General features: G+C 40.4%; 7 gene segments (V, D, J or C); all 7 read right to left on the minus strand.

The window, feature by feature from the left end:
• Positions 1 to 2,254: 2,254 nt before the first annotated feature.
• On the minus strand, positions 2,255 to 2,704 carry LOC134300400 (Ig heavy chain V region 914-like). The segment is given in 2 exon segments: positions 2,255 to 2,571; positions 2,656 to 2,704. Coding segments are annotated over 2 exon segments (366 nt in total).
• Positions 2,705 to 3,366: 662 nt separating this feature from the next.
• LOC134300401 (immunoglobulin heavy variable 3-33-like) lies at positions 3,367 to 3,859 on the minus strand. The segment is given in 2 exon segments: positions 3,367 to 3,728; positions 3,811 to 3,859. Coding segments are annotated over 2 exon segments (411 nt in total).
• A 2,372-nt stretch (positions 3,860 to 6,231) lies between these two features.
• Positions 6,232 to 6,670, minus strand: LOC134336027 (Ig heavy chain V region 914-like). The segment is given in 2 exon segments: positions 6,232 to 6,539; positions 6,622 to 6,670. Coding segments are annotated over 2 exon segments (357 nt in total).
• A 1,235-nt stretch (positions 6,671 to 7,905) lies between these two features.
• On the minus strand, positions 7,906 to 8,359 carry LOC134336028 (Ig heavy chain V region 6.96-like). The segment is given in 2 exon segments: positions 7,906 to 8,228; positions 8,311 to 8,359. Coding segments are annotated over 2 exon segments (372 nt in total).
• A 1,165-nt stretch (positions 8,360 to 9,524) lies between these two features.
• On the minus strand, positions 9,525 to 9,978 carry LOC134336029 (Ig heavy chain V region 914-like). The segment is given in 2 exon segments: positions 9,525 to 9,847; positions 9,930 to 9,978. Coding segments are annotated over 2 exon segments (372 nt in total).
• A 1,124-nt stretch (positions 9,979 to 11,102) lies between these two features.
• Positions 11,103 to 11,553, minus strand: LOC134336030 (immunoglobulin heavy variable 3-33-like). The segment is given in 2 exon segments: positions 11,103 to 11,425; positions 11,508 to 11,553. Coding segments are annotated over 2 exon segments (369 nt in total).
• Positions 11,554 to 12,720: 1,167 nt separating this feature from the next.
• On the minus strand, positions 12,721 to 13,159 carry LOC134336031 (Ig heavy chain V region 914-like). The segment is given in 2 exon segments: positions 12,721 to 13,028; positions 13,111 to 13,159. Coding segments are annotated over 2 exon segments (357 nt in total).
• Positions 13,160 to 13,500: the final 341 nt, after the last annotated feature.

Below are 13,500 nucleotides of genomic sequence, written 5' to 3' on the forward strand. Positions count from 1 at the left end.
AATAAACTGCAGTATCTTCTGCTCTCAGACTCTGGATCTCTAGGTACTGTGTACTTGCTTGAACATTTTCACTCAGCTTGAACCGGGCTTTCATTGATTCTGCATATTCTGCAGCATTGTTGCCAGTATTCATCCAGCCAATCCATTCAAGAGCTTTTCCTGGTTTCTGCAGGATCCAGTGTATGTTGTAGCTTGTCATTGTATAACCAGTAATTTTACAGGAGATCTTCAGATGTTCTCCAGGTTTCTTGACCTCTGTAGGAGGCTGGTCCAGTCGGATCTCATCACTCCTCACTGCTAAAACATAAACATCAAACATCATCAACACATTAAAATATACAAATCAGTGGAACTAATATGAAGAACTTTGTGCTACCTTGTGTTATCATAAATATAAGGACGCAGTACTGAACGACTCTGAGCTCCATAATCAGACTGTCTGGTGGTTCTGGGGTTCAGTTGTGTGATCTGTAAGAGTAACACGTGGATCTTTATGATGTACCTACAGTGATACTGAAGCAGAAATTTGCATAGAGACTCTTCAACCAATAGAATTAAATCAACCTGTAACTGATTGTCAGTGAATTTAAGGTTCTCTAAAACACATGAAGTGAATAAAGTGGACAGAAGAGAACACAAGCAGTTTTTAATGAACCCTGAAGCCAAAAGCTTTATGGTTCAATTACTTAATGACACATTACATCATACGAGAGACATCAAACCTTTAATTTAGGTAAAAATAACAACAATAACAATTAAAACCATTTTCACAATTTGAAATTGAATAAACTTTGATAAACTGACGACCTGTCCGGTGTGTGTCCCACCTTTCACTTAATGAATCAGACCCACCGTGATTAGGATGAAGAGATGGTAAAAATAAACACAATAACTGATTGAATGATTTATTTATACAGCATTAGCCAGGCGCTTGTTTGTTAGCTAGTGTGTGGTGTTGACGGCAGGGATATTGGACTTTATTATCTATTGGACTTTATTATTTATTATCTTTATTATATATGACAGTAGTTAAATATGAATGTGTGAAATAAAATGGAATGTATATGTATGATAATCCTGGTGAAGGCACCGTGTGAGTGATGATGATCCACCATGATGTTTTTGTACAGGACTCCTCTGTGTTTGTGCTGCTGTGTCTCTGGCGCAGTAAAACACAGCTGCGTCCTCCGGCTGAAAGTTTTGTCCTCGTAAATAAACGGTGCTGATGGTTTTGTCCTGGCTGAAACTGATCTTGTTTTTCACCGTGTCCTTAATATTAGTGCCATCACTTTCACACAGATACCCGAGCCATTCCAGAGCTTTCCCGGCAGGTTGGCGTATCCAGTGTACACAATAGCCAGACTCAGAGGTCTTACAGGAGATGGAGAACTGTTCTCCAGGCCTCACAATCACAGAGGTCGGCTGGGTGAGCTCCACACTCTCAACACCACCTGGAAATAATAATGATAGATTAATAAATCAGATTATTTAGAAGTTTGAGAAACAGGTCTGAGATGGAAGCTCATTCCAGCAGTGAGGAGAACCTACAGATTGCAGCTGTAAGCAGGAGCAGCACTGATGATGAGAACATTGTGGTTCTGATCCTCAGATCTGCTCTGATCCTCCTCACCAACACAAACACTCATCTGGTTTATGTAGCAGCGACGGGTGGAGGATTTACATAAAGCAACCTGGAAAAGTATTCACACCCCGACTCTATTTGTTATCTTAATTATTACCATAACCTGGATTTACTATCAGATCCACTATCATGCATTTTAAAACCAGACATTTATTATTAATATTATTTTATTTTTATATTTGTTTTATTAGTATTTTATTATTATTGTTCTATTTTATAATCTTTTCTAGTTTGCTGCGTTTGGCTTCATGTAAAGAACAATATCTCCTCCTACTGTTAGATTTATGATTAACATGCTACTGTAATGTGTGTGTGTGTGTGTGTGTGTGTGTGTGTGTGTGTGTGTGTGTGTGTGTGTGTGTGTAGACCGTTGTCCACATACTTTTGGTCCTGTAAATCACTTGATTGGATGGATTGATGGATGATGGATGGCCCAAAATTTCATCTCATCTTTGTGTAGATGTGTAAATGTATTTATACTTTATAAAGTAAAAACTCGTGATTGTAACAGACGGTTCCATCCAGTTCTGAGCTCATGTTGGTTAGTTTATTACATTTGAGGCTCGGTTTATTACAGAGGGAGTTTTTGTACAGGCTTGTTGTTGATCTGTATCACTGTGGTTCACGAGCGCAGTAATACACAGCTGTATCTTCACTCTGCATCTTCTGTCCTCCTAACGTAACTGTACTACTGGACGTGTCTCTGCTGACCTGAAACCTGCTTTTCAGTCTCTCACTGTAATAAGTGTTTCCATCTCCACAGATCTCTCCAACCCACTCCAGAGCTCCTCCAGCAGGTTGTCGTATCCAGTGTGTACAGTAGCCTCTGTCAGTTAATGAATATCCAGACACTTTACAGCTCAGTGTCATCGACTGACCAGGATTTACGACTGTAGATCCAGACTGGATCAGATCCACACCCTGGACACCTGCTGAGAATGTTAGCATTATAAACAGGTACAGGTGAGAGGAATTTAAAATTGCACATTTGATGTTTTACCTAAAACACTTACAACAAACGGCTGATAGCAGCAGCAGCTGAAGGAGGAACGTGGAGATCATGATGGGTGTTAAAGCTAAATGAGGAACGAGGCCTGGTCTTCTCGTTTAAATATAAAAGCGTGGCCAGGACATTTACATACAGACGCTCATGTGTCTATTATTACTTGTCCATAAGTTCCTGCCCTGTTTGGTTTTCTCTGGATCACAAGTGGGTAGTGGGATCACTAGGTAGTAGGTAGATCATGGAGTGATTTATAAACATAATATATTTTCATTCTATGCAGTTTTGTTCCATCTGGCAATAAATCTGGTCCAGGTTTCATACCTATACTTACTTATATTGGCATGTAAAAGTTGACAGCATTTGTACGGCTGGGCGCCAATTGATTAGTTGCTGTTCCAGTTCATCCCAGAGCTGTTGAGTGGGACTGAGCTCAGGGCTCTGTGCAGGACACTGGAGTTTCTTTAAACCGAGCTTTTATTCATGCCTACAAAGGGGCACAGTCATGCTGGAACAGGAAATGGCCTTCCCTAAACTGTTTCTGCAAAGTTGGAAGCACATCATTTCTTTTATTTAATTGATTTATTATACCTTAATGACTGGTGTGGCTGCAGTGATTAGAAGAGGTGTATGAATACTTCTGTCTGTGTAACGTTATTAAAGCAGAGTGACAAAAACAAGCACAAATTCCAGCTGTTCAAACGGTGCAGCTTCATTAAAATCAACCTGCGTTTGTTTTTGTACAGCTGGTGCTCATGTCTGTACCACCGTGGGCCCCTGTACAGTAATACACAGCAGTGTCTTCTACTGTCAGTCCAGTCAGTTTCAGATACACCATGTTGTTGGGATTATCTCTGGTGATTTCCAGGCGACCCTCAAACTGTTTGGCGTATATAGTTTTACTGGCATCATACCAGATAACTCCCATCCACACCAGGGCTTTACCAGGCTGCTGTCTGATCCAGTTCATGCCATAGCTCCCGAAATTAAAGCCAGATCCTCTACAGGAGAGACTCAGAGCTTCTCCAGGTTTCTTCTGCACTGGAACTGCAGGAATCGACTCCAGACTTTGACACTTCGTACCTGAAACAGAGCAGGAAATGATTTCTAATGCAGATTTAGAACCAGATAAAAGGATCAGTGTAAACTGTGGATGAGAACTGACTGCTGAGGTTGAGGAGGAGCAGGAAGAAGGACAGAACGATGATCTTCATGATGAATGAGTGAATGATGAGTGATCAGATCAGCAGATCATAAATACTGCAGGTACTCACAACATGCCATGCCCCGATTACATCATCACACCATGGTGCCACCCAGCACACCCAACACCAAAAACCAAACTCAAACCATCAACTCCAGTAAATTCAGGAGCGTGTTGAGGATTTTACTAGAAGAATGAACAAGAGCGCCACCTACTGTAAGATCAGATGTATTTACACTGGTGGATTCATTAACAGACATTGGAGATTGGTGGCGCTGTGATTTCACCTTTTTCCACTAGTATATGAATTATACTCAAATATTGACCAAATATGCTGATTTAAATGGAGGTCCACGCTAAATATTCAAATAATTTCTATATACAGGGTTTTCCATGTTGAAACAGAAACAGGCATTCCCTAAACTCTTTGTAGCATAGCTGCAGAAGGTTCAGGGAAGGTTCTTTCCTTATCCAGCATGACTGCACCCCAGTGCACAAAACGAGCTCTGAGATCTTGACCTTCTCATCTACTGATCAGGCTCTGGCCTCACCAATGCTCTGTTTTAACTTAATGAGCACAAATTCCCACAGACATGCTCCAAAAGCTCATGGAAAGCTCCTTCCCGGAATAAAGGAGGCTTTTGCTATAAAGGAATAAGCAAAATGAAATGTCCAACAAGCTTCAAGAATTGATCATCTGCAGCCTAAAGCAAAACCCGTTATTAATGTATTTTATTTAAATTTATATATGGTATGGAATGTCCAACAAGCTGGTCAGGTGTCCACACACTTTTGGCCATAGTGTTTACAAACCTTTACTAGTACTTTTATTAATATTATTTCTGAAATTGTCTGAGAAGTTCAGGAACTTCAGGATTCTTCTAACTGAACTTTATACCATATTGTACTTGATATTTTTAATCCACTGTACATCTGATACTACAGACATTGGGGGTGTGCACCAGACCCGGATCAGAGTGAGCTCGGGGAGTTTTTGTACACCCTTGCCATCTGGTTGTGGTACTGTGGCGTCGGGCACAGTGGTACACAGCTGTATCTTCTACCGTCACAGCAGACAGTTTGAGGTATGACATGCTCTTACTGTTGTCCTTTGTTATTTCTACTCGTCCTGTAAGACTGTCGGTGTACCCCGTTCCTCCAGTGTTGGTATTGATATAGCCGATCCATTGTAAAGCTTTTCCAGGGGCTTGTCGTATCCAGTTCATGCCATAGCTACCAAAATCATACCCGACTGCCTTACAGGACAGGCTGATGGTACCACCAGGATTAGTCTGAACAGGTTGGCTAGGAATGGATTCCAAACTCTGACTTTTCCCACCTAAGAATATGAGTAAAGAAAAGGACAATGGTAACAACACCACATGTGTTTATTTAAAGTTAAATAAAATAATTCATTTATTTATTATTTTTTTATATTTCTTCATCCTGATTAGGTCCACATTGGTCCAAAACCACCTGGAAATCTGCATGAAATATGTCATTTTAAAAACCACTGACTTACTGGTGATGTAGCGTAGTATCAGGAATAACACAAAAGTGATGATCTTCATGGTGAATGAATGAATGAGTGAGACTTGAACCCAGATCAGAGGATCATATATACTGCATGCACCCACATCATGCCACGCCTACGTTTATGTGAACTGGAGTGATAGATTATGCTTTGAGCATCAGTCAGTCTGATGTTGGTGTCTGAATCATTGAAAGTGATTCTTGTCAAAAGCTTATCCAAAAGAGTAAACACTGTTATTGCAGTAAATAATATCAAACATTTTATGCTATTCAGGTGACATGTACACACGTCCATGAGCAGATTCCCTAGACAGATAAAAATGCTGTTTGTTAGCTCTGCCATCTGATAATTCTGTGACCCAATTTCTGATGTCAGGCCCTGAAGATAAATAAGAAGTTCTGGCTCACAGTTGGAGTTCGAATTCATCCAAAATGTTATTAGAGTTCAGGTCAGTGATTTGTGCAAGCACATGAAGATCCTCCACACCAGACTTATGTCTTTTTGAACCATTTTTTTGTGTACATGGGCACGGTCATGCTGGAACAAGAAGGGGTAATCCCCAAACTGTTGGCCCAAAGTATGAAACATGTCATTTAGCAGTGGTTGTGGCTGAAACAAGTGTTTTCTCCAAGGGTGGACTGTCTGCTCATATAACCACGGGGACCATTTGTGTACTTGTGTACTGTGTGTTAGAAACATTTTACTGAATCTATGAAGCACTCAAATAAAAGTAAAAATTATTAAATTAGAATCATCAACCAAATTAAAGTTCATAATTTAATCATCGTGTTGTTGAGCAGGTCAGGATGAGCAGCTCTGGTGTTTTTGTACAGCGTTTCCTCATATTTTCAGCACTGTGCTTCTCGTGCACAGTAATACACAGCAGTATCTTCTACTGTCAGTCCAGTCAGTTTCAGATACACCATGTTGTTGGGATTATCTCTGGTGATTTCGATTCTTCCTTTAAATTTATCTGCGTAAACATTGCCAGTCCTACCAGCCCACACCAGGGCTTTACCAGGCTGCTGTCTGACCCAGTGCATGCTGTAGTCCCCGAAAGTAAATCCAGACCCTCTACAGGAGAGACTCAGAGCTTCTCCAGGTTTCTTCTGCACTGGAACTGCAGGAATCGACTCCAGACTTTGACACTTCGTACCTGAAACAGAGCAGGAAATGATTTCTAATGCAGATTTAGAACCAGATAAAAGGATCAGTGTAAACTGTGGATGAGAACTAACTGCTGAGGTTGAGGAGGAGCAGGAAGAAGGACAGAACGATGATCTTCATGATGAATGAGTGAATGATGAGACTGTGATCAGATCAGCAGATCATAAATACTGCAGGTACTCACAACATGCCATGCCCTGATTACATCATCACACCATGGTGCCACCCAGCACACCCAACACCAAAAACCAAACTCAAACCATCAACTCCAGTAAATTCAGGAGTGTGTGTTGAGGGTTTTGGTAGAAGAAAGAACAAGAGCGCCACCTACTGTTAGATTTAATGCTTGCTTTAAATGTTTCATCATAAAGCTCAGAATAGAGAAGTACTGACAGTAGAATGCTGAGCTCAACATGGACCTCTCAGAGAGTTTCCAACTATGATCACACTAACAATATTGAACCCATTATAAGTGAATGAATGAATGAATGAATTGCTGCTCCTGTTTGGCATCGCCAATGCTGATCCTAAAGTTGATCATCTGCACCAGATCTTTAACCACCCAGTCCAGCCTTAAATAAAAACCCATTCTTGTTCTATTTTCATCTGAAGTTGGAACATAAAGACAATCAGAATAAAATGCAGCAAAGTTGACCAAACTTCTACAGACGTACAGACGGGGCCAAAATGTATTCACACTTTAGTAACACTTTATTTATGGACTTGTTTAAGCTTAATTACCTTATAGTAGAAATGTGATGCTCAAATGTGACTTATATTCATCCTCTGATGTATAAATTCTGAATTACTACTAACTTTTATAGTAATAGTAAAAGAGCATTGCCTAAACTGTTGGCACAAAGTTGGTGTCTAGAATTCTACAGAACGTCATGTCAGTAGCTTTAGGATTAGTTTAGCCCAAACCATCAAAATTAGCTGCAGATCAGCAAACGTCCCAGCTGACACTACAGTGGTCCAGATTTAGTGTTCTTTACACCGCACTTGCCAAATGTGGTGTCTGTTTGGCTTTGCACATCATAATTTTAGGTTTGGGTTCAGCCGTTTAGCCATGAAGAAAATCCTAAACAAGTAGGAACCATCGCGGGGGTCAACAGTTTTTAATTTCTCTGACAGTCTGAGTTTATGTGGAACTATCAAAAGAAATTTGTTGCAAAAAAAAACCCTGATAATCACGTCTAGTACGTTTTAAGAAGTCATTTAAACATCATGTTTTGTGTAAAGACCTTTAATTAAAAATGAGGAAATGGAGCATAAGTTTATTAAGATAAAAGAATAACAATACAGAGGTCAGGATGAGCAGCTCTGGTGTTTTTGTACAGCGTTTCCTCATATTTTCAGCACTGTGCTTCTCCTGCACAGTAATACACAGCAGTATCTTCTACTGTCAGTCCAGTCAGTTTCAGATACACTATCTTGTTGTAATTATCTCTGGTGATTTCCAGGCGACCCTCAAACTGTTTGGCGTATATAGTTCCACTGGCATCATCCCAGATAACTCCCATCCACACCAGGGCTTTACCAGGCTGCTGTCTGATCCAGTGCATGTGGTAGTCCCCAAAAGTAAAGCCAGACCCTCTACAGGAGAGACTCAGAGCTTCTCCAGGTTTCTTCTGCACTGGATCTGCAGGAATCGACTCCAGACTTTGACACTTCGTACCTGAAACAGAGCAGGAAATGATTTCTAATGCAGATTTAGAACCAGATAAAAGGATCAGTGTAAACTGTGGATGAGAACTGACTGCTGAGGTTGAGGAGGAGCAGGAAGAAGGACAGAACGATGATCTTCATGATGAATGAGTGAATGATGAGTGTTCAGATCAGCAGATCATAAATACTGCAGGTACTCACAACATGCCATGCCCTGATTACATCATCACACCATGGTGCCACCCAACACACCCAACACACCCAACATGGCGTGATGATGTAATTGATCTCATCACGGGTCTCACCACATCATTATACTGTAAAACTTTACACCAATTACAAACCAATAGTTCATTTTTATTATTACTAATATTGTGTTTATTGAAGGTCTCTGGGGTTCAAAACCCAACACTATTTCTCCCATATAGTACCACTATTATTCACTCACCCTGACAGTGTTGCATTAAACCATCACAGTCAGTGATAAACTAAATATAAATAAAGATTTACATACATAAAGATTGCAGTAAATAATATCAAACAAATGGTGCATTTTATGCTATTCAGGTGCCATGTGCAATGTACACGTCCATGAGCAGATTCCCTAGACAGATAAAAATGCTGTTTGTTAGCTCTGCCATCTGATAATTCTGTGACCCAATTTGTGATGTCAGGCCCTGAAGATAAATAATAAGTTCTGGCTCACAATTGAAGTTCAAATTCATCCAAAAAATTATTAGAGTTTTGAACCATATTTTTGTGTGCATGGGCACGGTCATGTAAGAGCAGGAAGGGGTCCTCCCCAAACTGTTGGCCCAAAGTATGAAGCATGTACTTTTGCAGTGGTTGTGGTGTTTTCTCCTAGAATGGACTGTCTGCTCGACATTGTCCCTGTGGTTGGATGAGTAAAGAGGTACATCTGTTAGTTCAGGGAATATTTCTACCTTCCTCTGCATTTCTAAAAGGGACCACAACCACTGCAACCCTGACCAGGATAAAGATGTTAGTGAAAATGAGAGAATAAAGGAACATTAAGTGTGTGGTTCTTTACATTGTTAGTTGTTACCACACCACATATCTTATGGTACTTTTGTGTACTGTGTGTTAAGGACATTTTACTGGATCCATGAAGCTTCACAAAAACCCACTTCAGTACTTAAACACTCAAATACAAGTAAATATGAAAAGCAAAAATTCTTATATTAGAATCATTAACCAAATTAAATTATCATTATTTAATCATCGTGTTGTTGGGCAGGTCAGGATGAGCAGCTCTGGTGTTTTTGTACAGCGTTTCCTCATATTTTCAGCACTGTGCTTCTCCTGCACAGTAATACACAGCAGTATCTTCTACAGTCAGTCCAGTCAGTTTCAGATACACCATGTTGTTGGGATTATCTCTGGTGATTTCGATTCTTCCTTTAAATGTATCCGCGTAATCATTGCCATTCCCACCAGCCCAGACACGTCCCATCCACACCAGAGCTTTACCAGGCTGCTGTCTGATCCAGTGCATGTTGTAGCTGCTAAAAGTAAAGCCAGACCCTCTACAGGAGAGACTCAGAGCTTCTCCAGGTTTCTTCTGCACTGGATCTGCAGGAATCGACTCCAGACTTTGACACTTTGTACCTGAAACAGAGCAGGAAATGATTTCTAATGCAGATTTAGAACCAGATAAAAGGATCAGTGTAAACTGTGGATGAGAACTAACTGCTGAGGTTGAGGAGGAGCAGGAAGAAGGACAGAACGATGATCTTCATGATGAATGAGTGAATGATGAATGTTCAGATCAGCAGATCATAAATACTGCAGGTACTCACAACATGCCATGCCCCGATTACATCATCACACCATGGTGCCACCCAGCACACCCAACACCAAAAACCAAACTCAAACCATCAACTCCAGTAAATTCAGGAGTGTGTTGAGGGTTTTGATAGAAGAAAGAACAAGAGCGCCACCTACTGTTAGATTTAATGCTTGCTTTAAATGTTTCATCATACAGCTCAGAATATTTAATAGAGAAGTACTGACAGTAGAATGCTGAGCTCAACATGGACCTCTTACAGAGTTTTCCAACTATGATCACACTAACAATTTTGAACCCATTATAAGTGAATGAATGAATGAATGAATGGCTGCTCCCTTTTGAAATCCATCGTCCACGTTTTTGATTTGGGGGTGGGATTCAGGGTGGGATTCGAACCCTCGAACTAAGACGTGATTAAATCACAAACCGATTATCCATCATTTATTTACTTTTAGCACTAAAACTGATCATCTGCACCAGATCTCAGCTTAATTACATTATAGTGGAAATGTGATGCTCAAATGTGACTTATATTCATCCTCTGATGTATAAATTCTGAATCACTACTAACTTTTATAGTAATAGTAAAAGAGCATTGCCTAAACTGTTGGCACAAAGTTGGTGTCTAGAATTCTACAGAGCGTCATGTCGGTAGCTTTAGGATTAGTTTAGCCCAAACCATCAAAATTAGCTGCAGATCAGCAAACGTCCCAGCTGACACTACAGTGGTCCAGATTTAGTGTTCTTTACACCGCACTTGCCAAATGGTGTCTGTTTGGCTTTGCAAATCATAATTTTAGGTTTGGGTTCAGCCGTTTAGCCATGAAGAAAATCTTAAATAAGTAGGAACCATCGCGGGGGTCAACAGTTTTTAATTTCTCAGACAGTCTGAGTTCATGTAGAACTATCTGGAGGGTTTTGGTCAGAATCAAGTCATTTTAACATCATGTGTCATGTAAAGATCTTTAATTAATAATGAGGAAATGGAGCATAAGTTTATTAAGATAAAAGAATAACAATACAGAGGTCAGGATGAGCAGCTCTGGTGTTTTTGTACAGCGTTTCCTCATATTTTCAGCACTGTGCTTCTCCTGCACAGTAATACACAGCAGTATCTTCTACTGTCAGTCCAGTCAGTTTCAGATACGCCATGTTGTTAGAATTATCTCTGGTGATTTCCAGGTAACCATCAAACTGTTTGGCGTATATAGTTTTACTGGCATCATTCCAGATAACTCCCATCCACACCAGGGCTTTACCAGGCTGCTGTCTGACCCAGTGCATGCCATAGTCCCCAAAAGTAAAGCTAGACCCTCTACAGGAGAGACTCAGAGCTTCTCCAGGTTTCTTCTGCACTGGAACTGCAGGAATCGACTCCAGACTTTGACACTTCGTACCTGAAACAGAGCAGGAAATGATTTCTAATGCAGATTTAGAACCAGATAAAAGGATCAGTGTAAACTGTGGATGAGAACTAACTGCTGAGGTTGAGGAGGAGCAGGAAGGACAGAACGATGATCTTCATGATGGATGAGTGAATGATGAGACTGTGATCAGATCAGCAGATCATAAATACTGCAGGTACTCACAACATGCCATGCCCCGATTACATCATCACACCATGGTGCCACCCAACACACCCAGCATGGCGTGATGATGTAATTGATCTCATCATGGGTCTCACAACATCATTATACTGTAAAACTTTACACCAATTACAAACCAACAGTTCATTTTTATTATTACTAATATTGTGTTCATTGAAGGTCTCTGGGGTTCAAAACCCAACACTATTTCTCCCATATAGTACCACTATTATTCACTCACCCTGACAGTGTTGCATTAAACCGTCACAGTCAGTGAGAAACTAAATATACATACAGATTTACATACATAAAGATTGCAGTAAATAATATCAAACAAATGGAGCATTTTATGCTATTCAGGTGACATGTGCAATGTACACGTCCATGAGCAGATTCCCTAGACAGATAAAAATGCTGTTTGTTAGCTCTGCCATCTGATAATCCTGTGACCCAATTTGTGATATCAGGCACTGAAGATAAATAAGAAGTTCTGGCTCACAGTTGGAGTTCAAATTCATCCAAACATTTATTAGAGTTTTGAACCATATTTTTGTGTGCATGGGCACAGTCATGTAAGAGCAGGAAGGGGTAATCCCCAAACTGTTGGCCCAAAGTATGAAGCATGTACTTTTGCAGTGGTTGTGGTGTTTTCTCTAAGGGTGGACTGTCTGCTCGATATTGTCCCTGTGGTTGGATGAGTAAAGAGGTACATCTGTTATTTCAGGGAATTTCTACCTTCCTCTGCATTTCTAAAAGAGACCACAACCACTGCAACCCTGAAAGATGTTAGTGAAAATGAGAGAATAAAGGAACTTTTAGTGTGTGGTTCTTTACTTTGTTAGTTGCTACCACACCACATAAAATCTTCCTCTTAAACATCTTATGGTACTTTTGTGTACTGTGTGTTAAGGACATTTTACTGGATCCATGAAGCTTCACAAAAACCCACTTCAGTACGTAAACACTCAAATACAAGTAAATATGAAAAGCAAAAATTCTTATATTAGAATCATCAACCAAATTAAAGTTCATAATTTAATCATCGTGTTGTTGAGCAGGTCAGGATGAGCAGCTCTGGTGTTTTTGTACAGCGTTTCCTCATATTTTCAGCACTGTGCTTCTCGTGCACAGTAATACACAGCAGTATCTTCTACTGTCAGTCCAGTCAGTTTCAGATACACCATGTTGTTGGGATTATCTCTGGTGATTTCTATTCTTCCTTTAAATGTATCTGCGTAAGCATTGCCAGTCCTACCAACCCACACCAGGGCTTTACCAGGCTGCTGTCTGATCCAGTGCATGCTGTAGCTGCTAAAAGTAAATCCAGACCCTCTACAGGAGAGACTCAGAGCTTCTCCAGGTTTCTTCTGCACTGGATCTGCAGGAATCGACTCCAGACTTTGACACTTCGTACCTGAAACAGAGCAGGAAATGATTTATAATGCAGATTTAGAACCAGATAAAAGGATCAGTGTAAACTGTGGATGAGAACTGACTGCTGAGGTTGAGGAGGAGCAGGAAGAAGGACAGAACGATGATCTTCATGATGGATGAGTGAATGATGAGTGTTCAGATCAGCAGATCATAAATACTGCAGGTACTCACAACATGTCATGCCCCGATTACATCATCACACCATGGTGCCACCCAGCACACCCAACACCAAAAACCAAACCATCAAATCCAGTAAATTCAGGAGTGTGTTGAGGGTTTTGGTAGAAGAAAGAACAAGAGCGCCACCTACTGTTAGATTTAATGCTTGCTTTAAATGTTTCATCATACAGCTCAGATTAGAGAAGTACTGACAGTAGAATGCTGAGCTCAACATGGACCTCTCAGAGAGCACTTTTCCAACTATGATCACACTAACAATATTGAACCCATTA

The sequence above is a fragment of the Trichomycterus rosablanca genome, chromosome 22 (genome assembly GCF_030014385.1).
Source record: "Trichomycterus rosablanca isolate fTriRos1 chromosome 22, fTriRos1.hap1, whole genome shotgun sequence".
NCBI classification, from domain to species: Eukaryota; Metazoa; Chordata; class Actinopteri; order Siluriformes; family Trichomycteridae; genus Trichomycterus; species Trichomycterus rosablanca.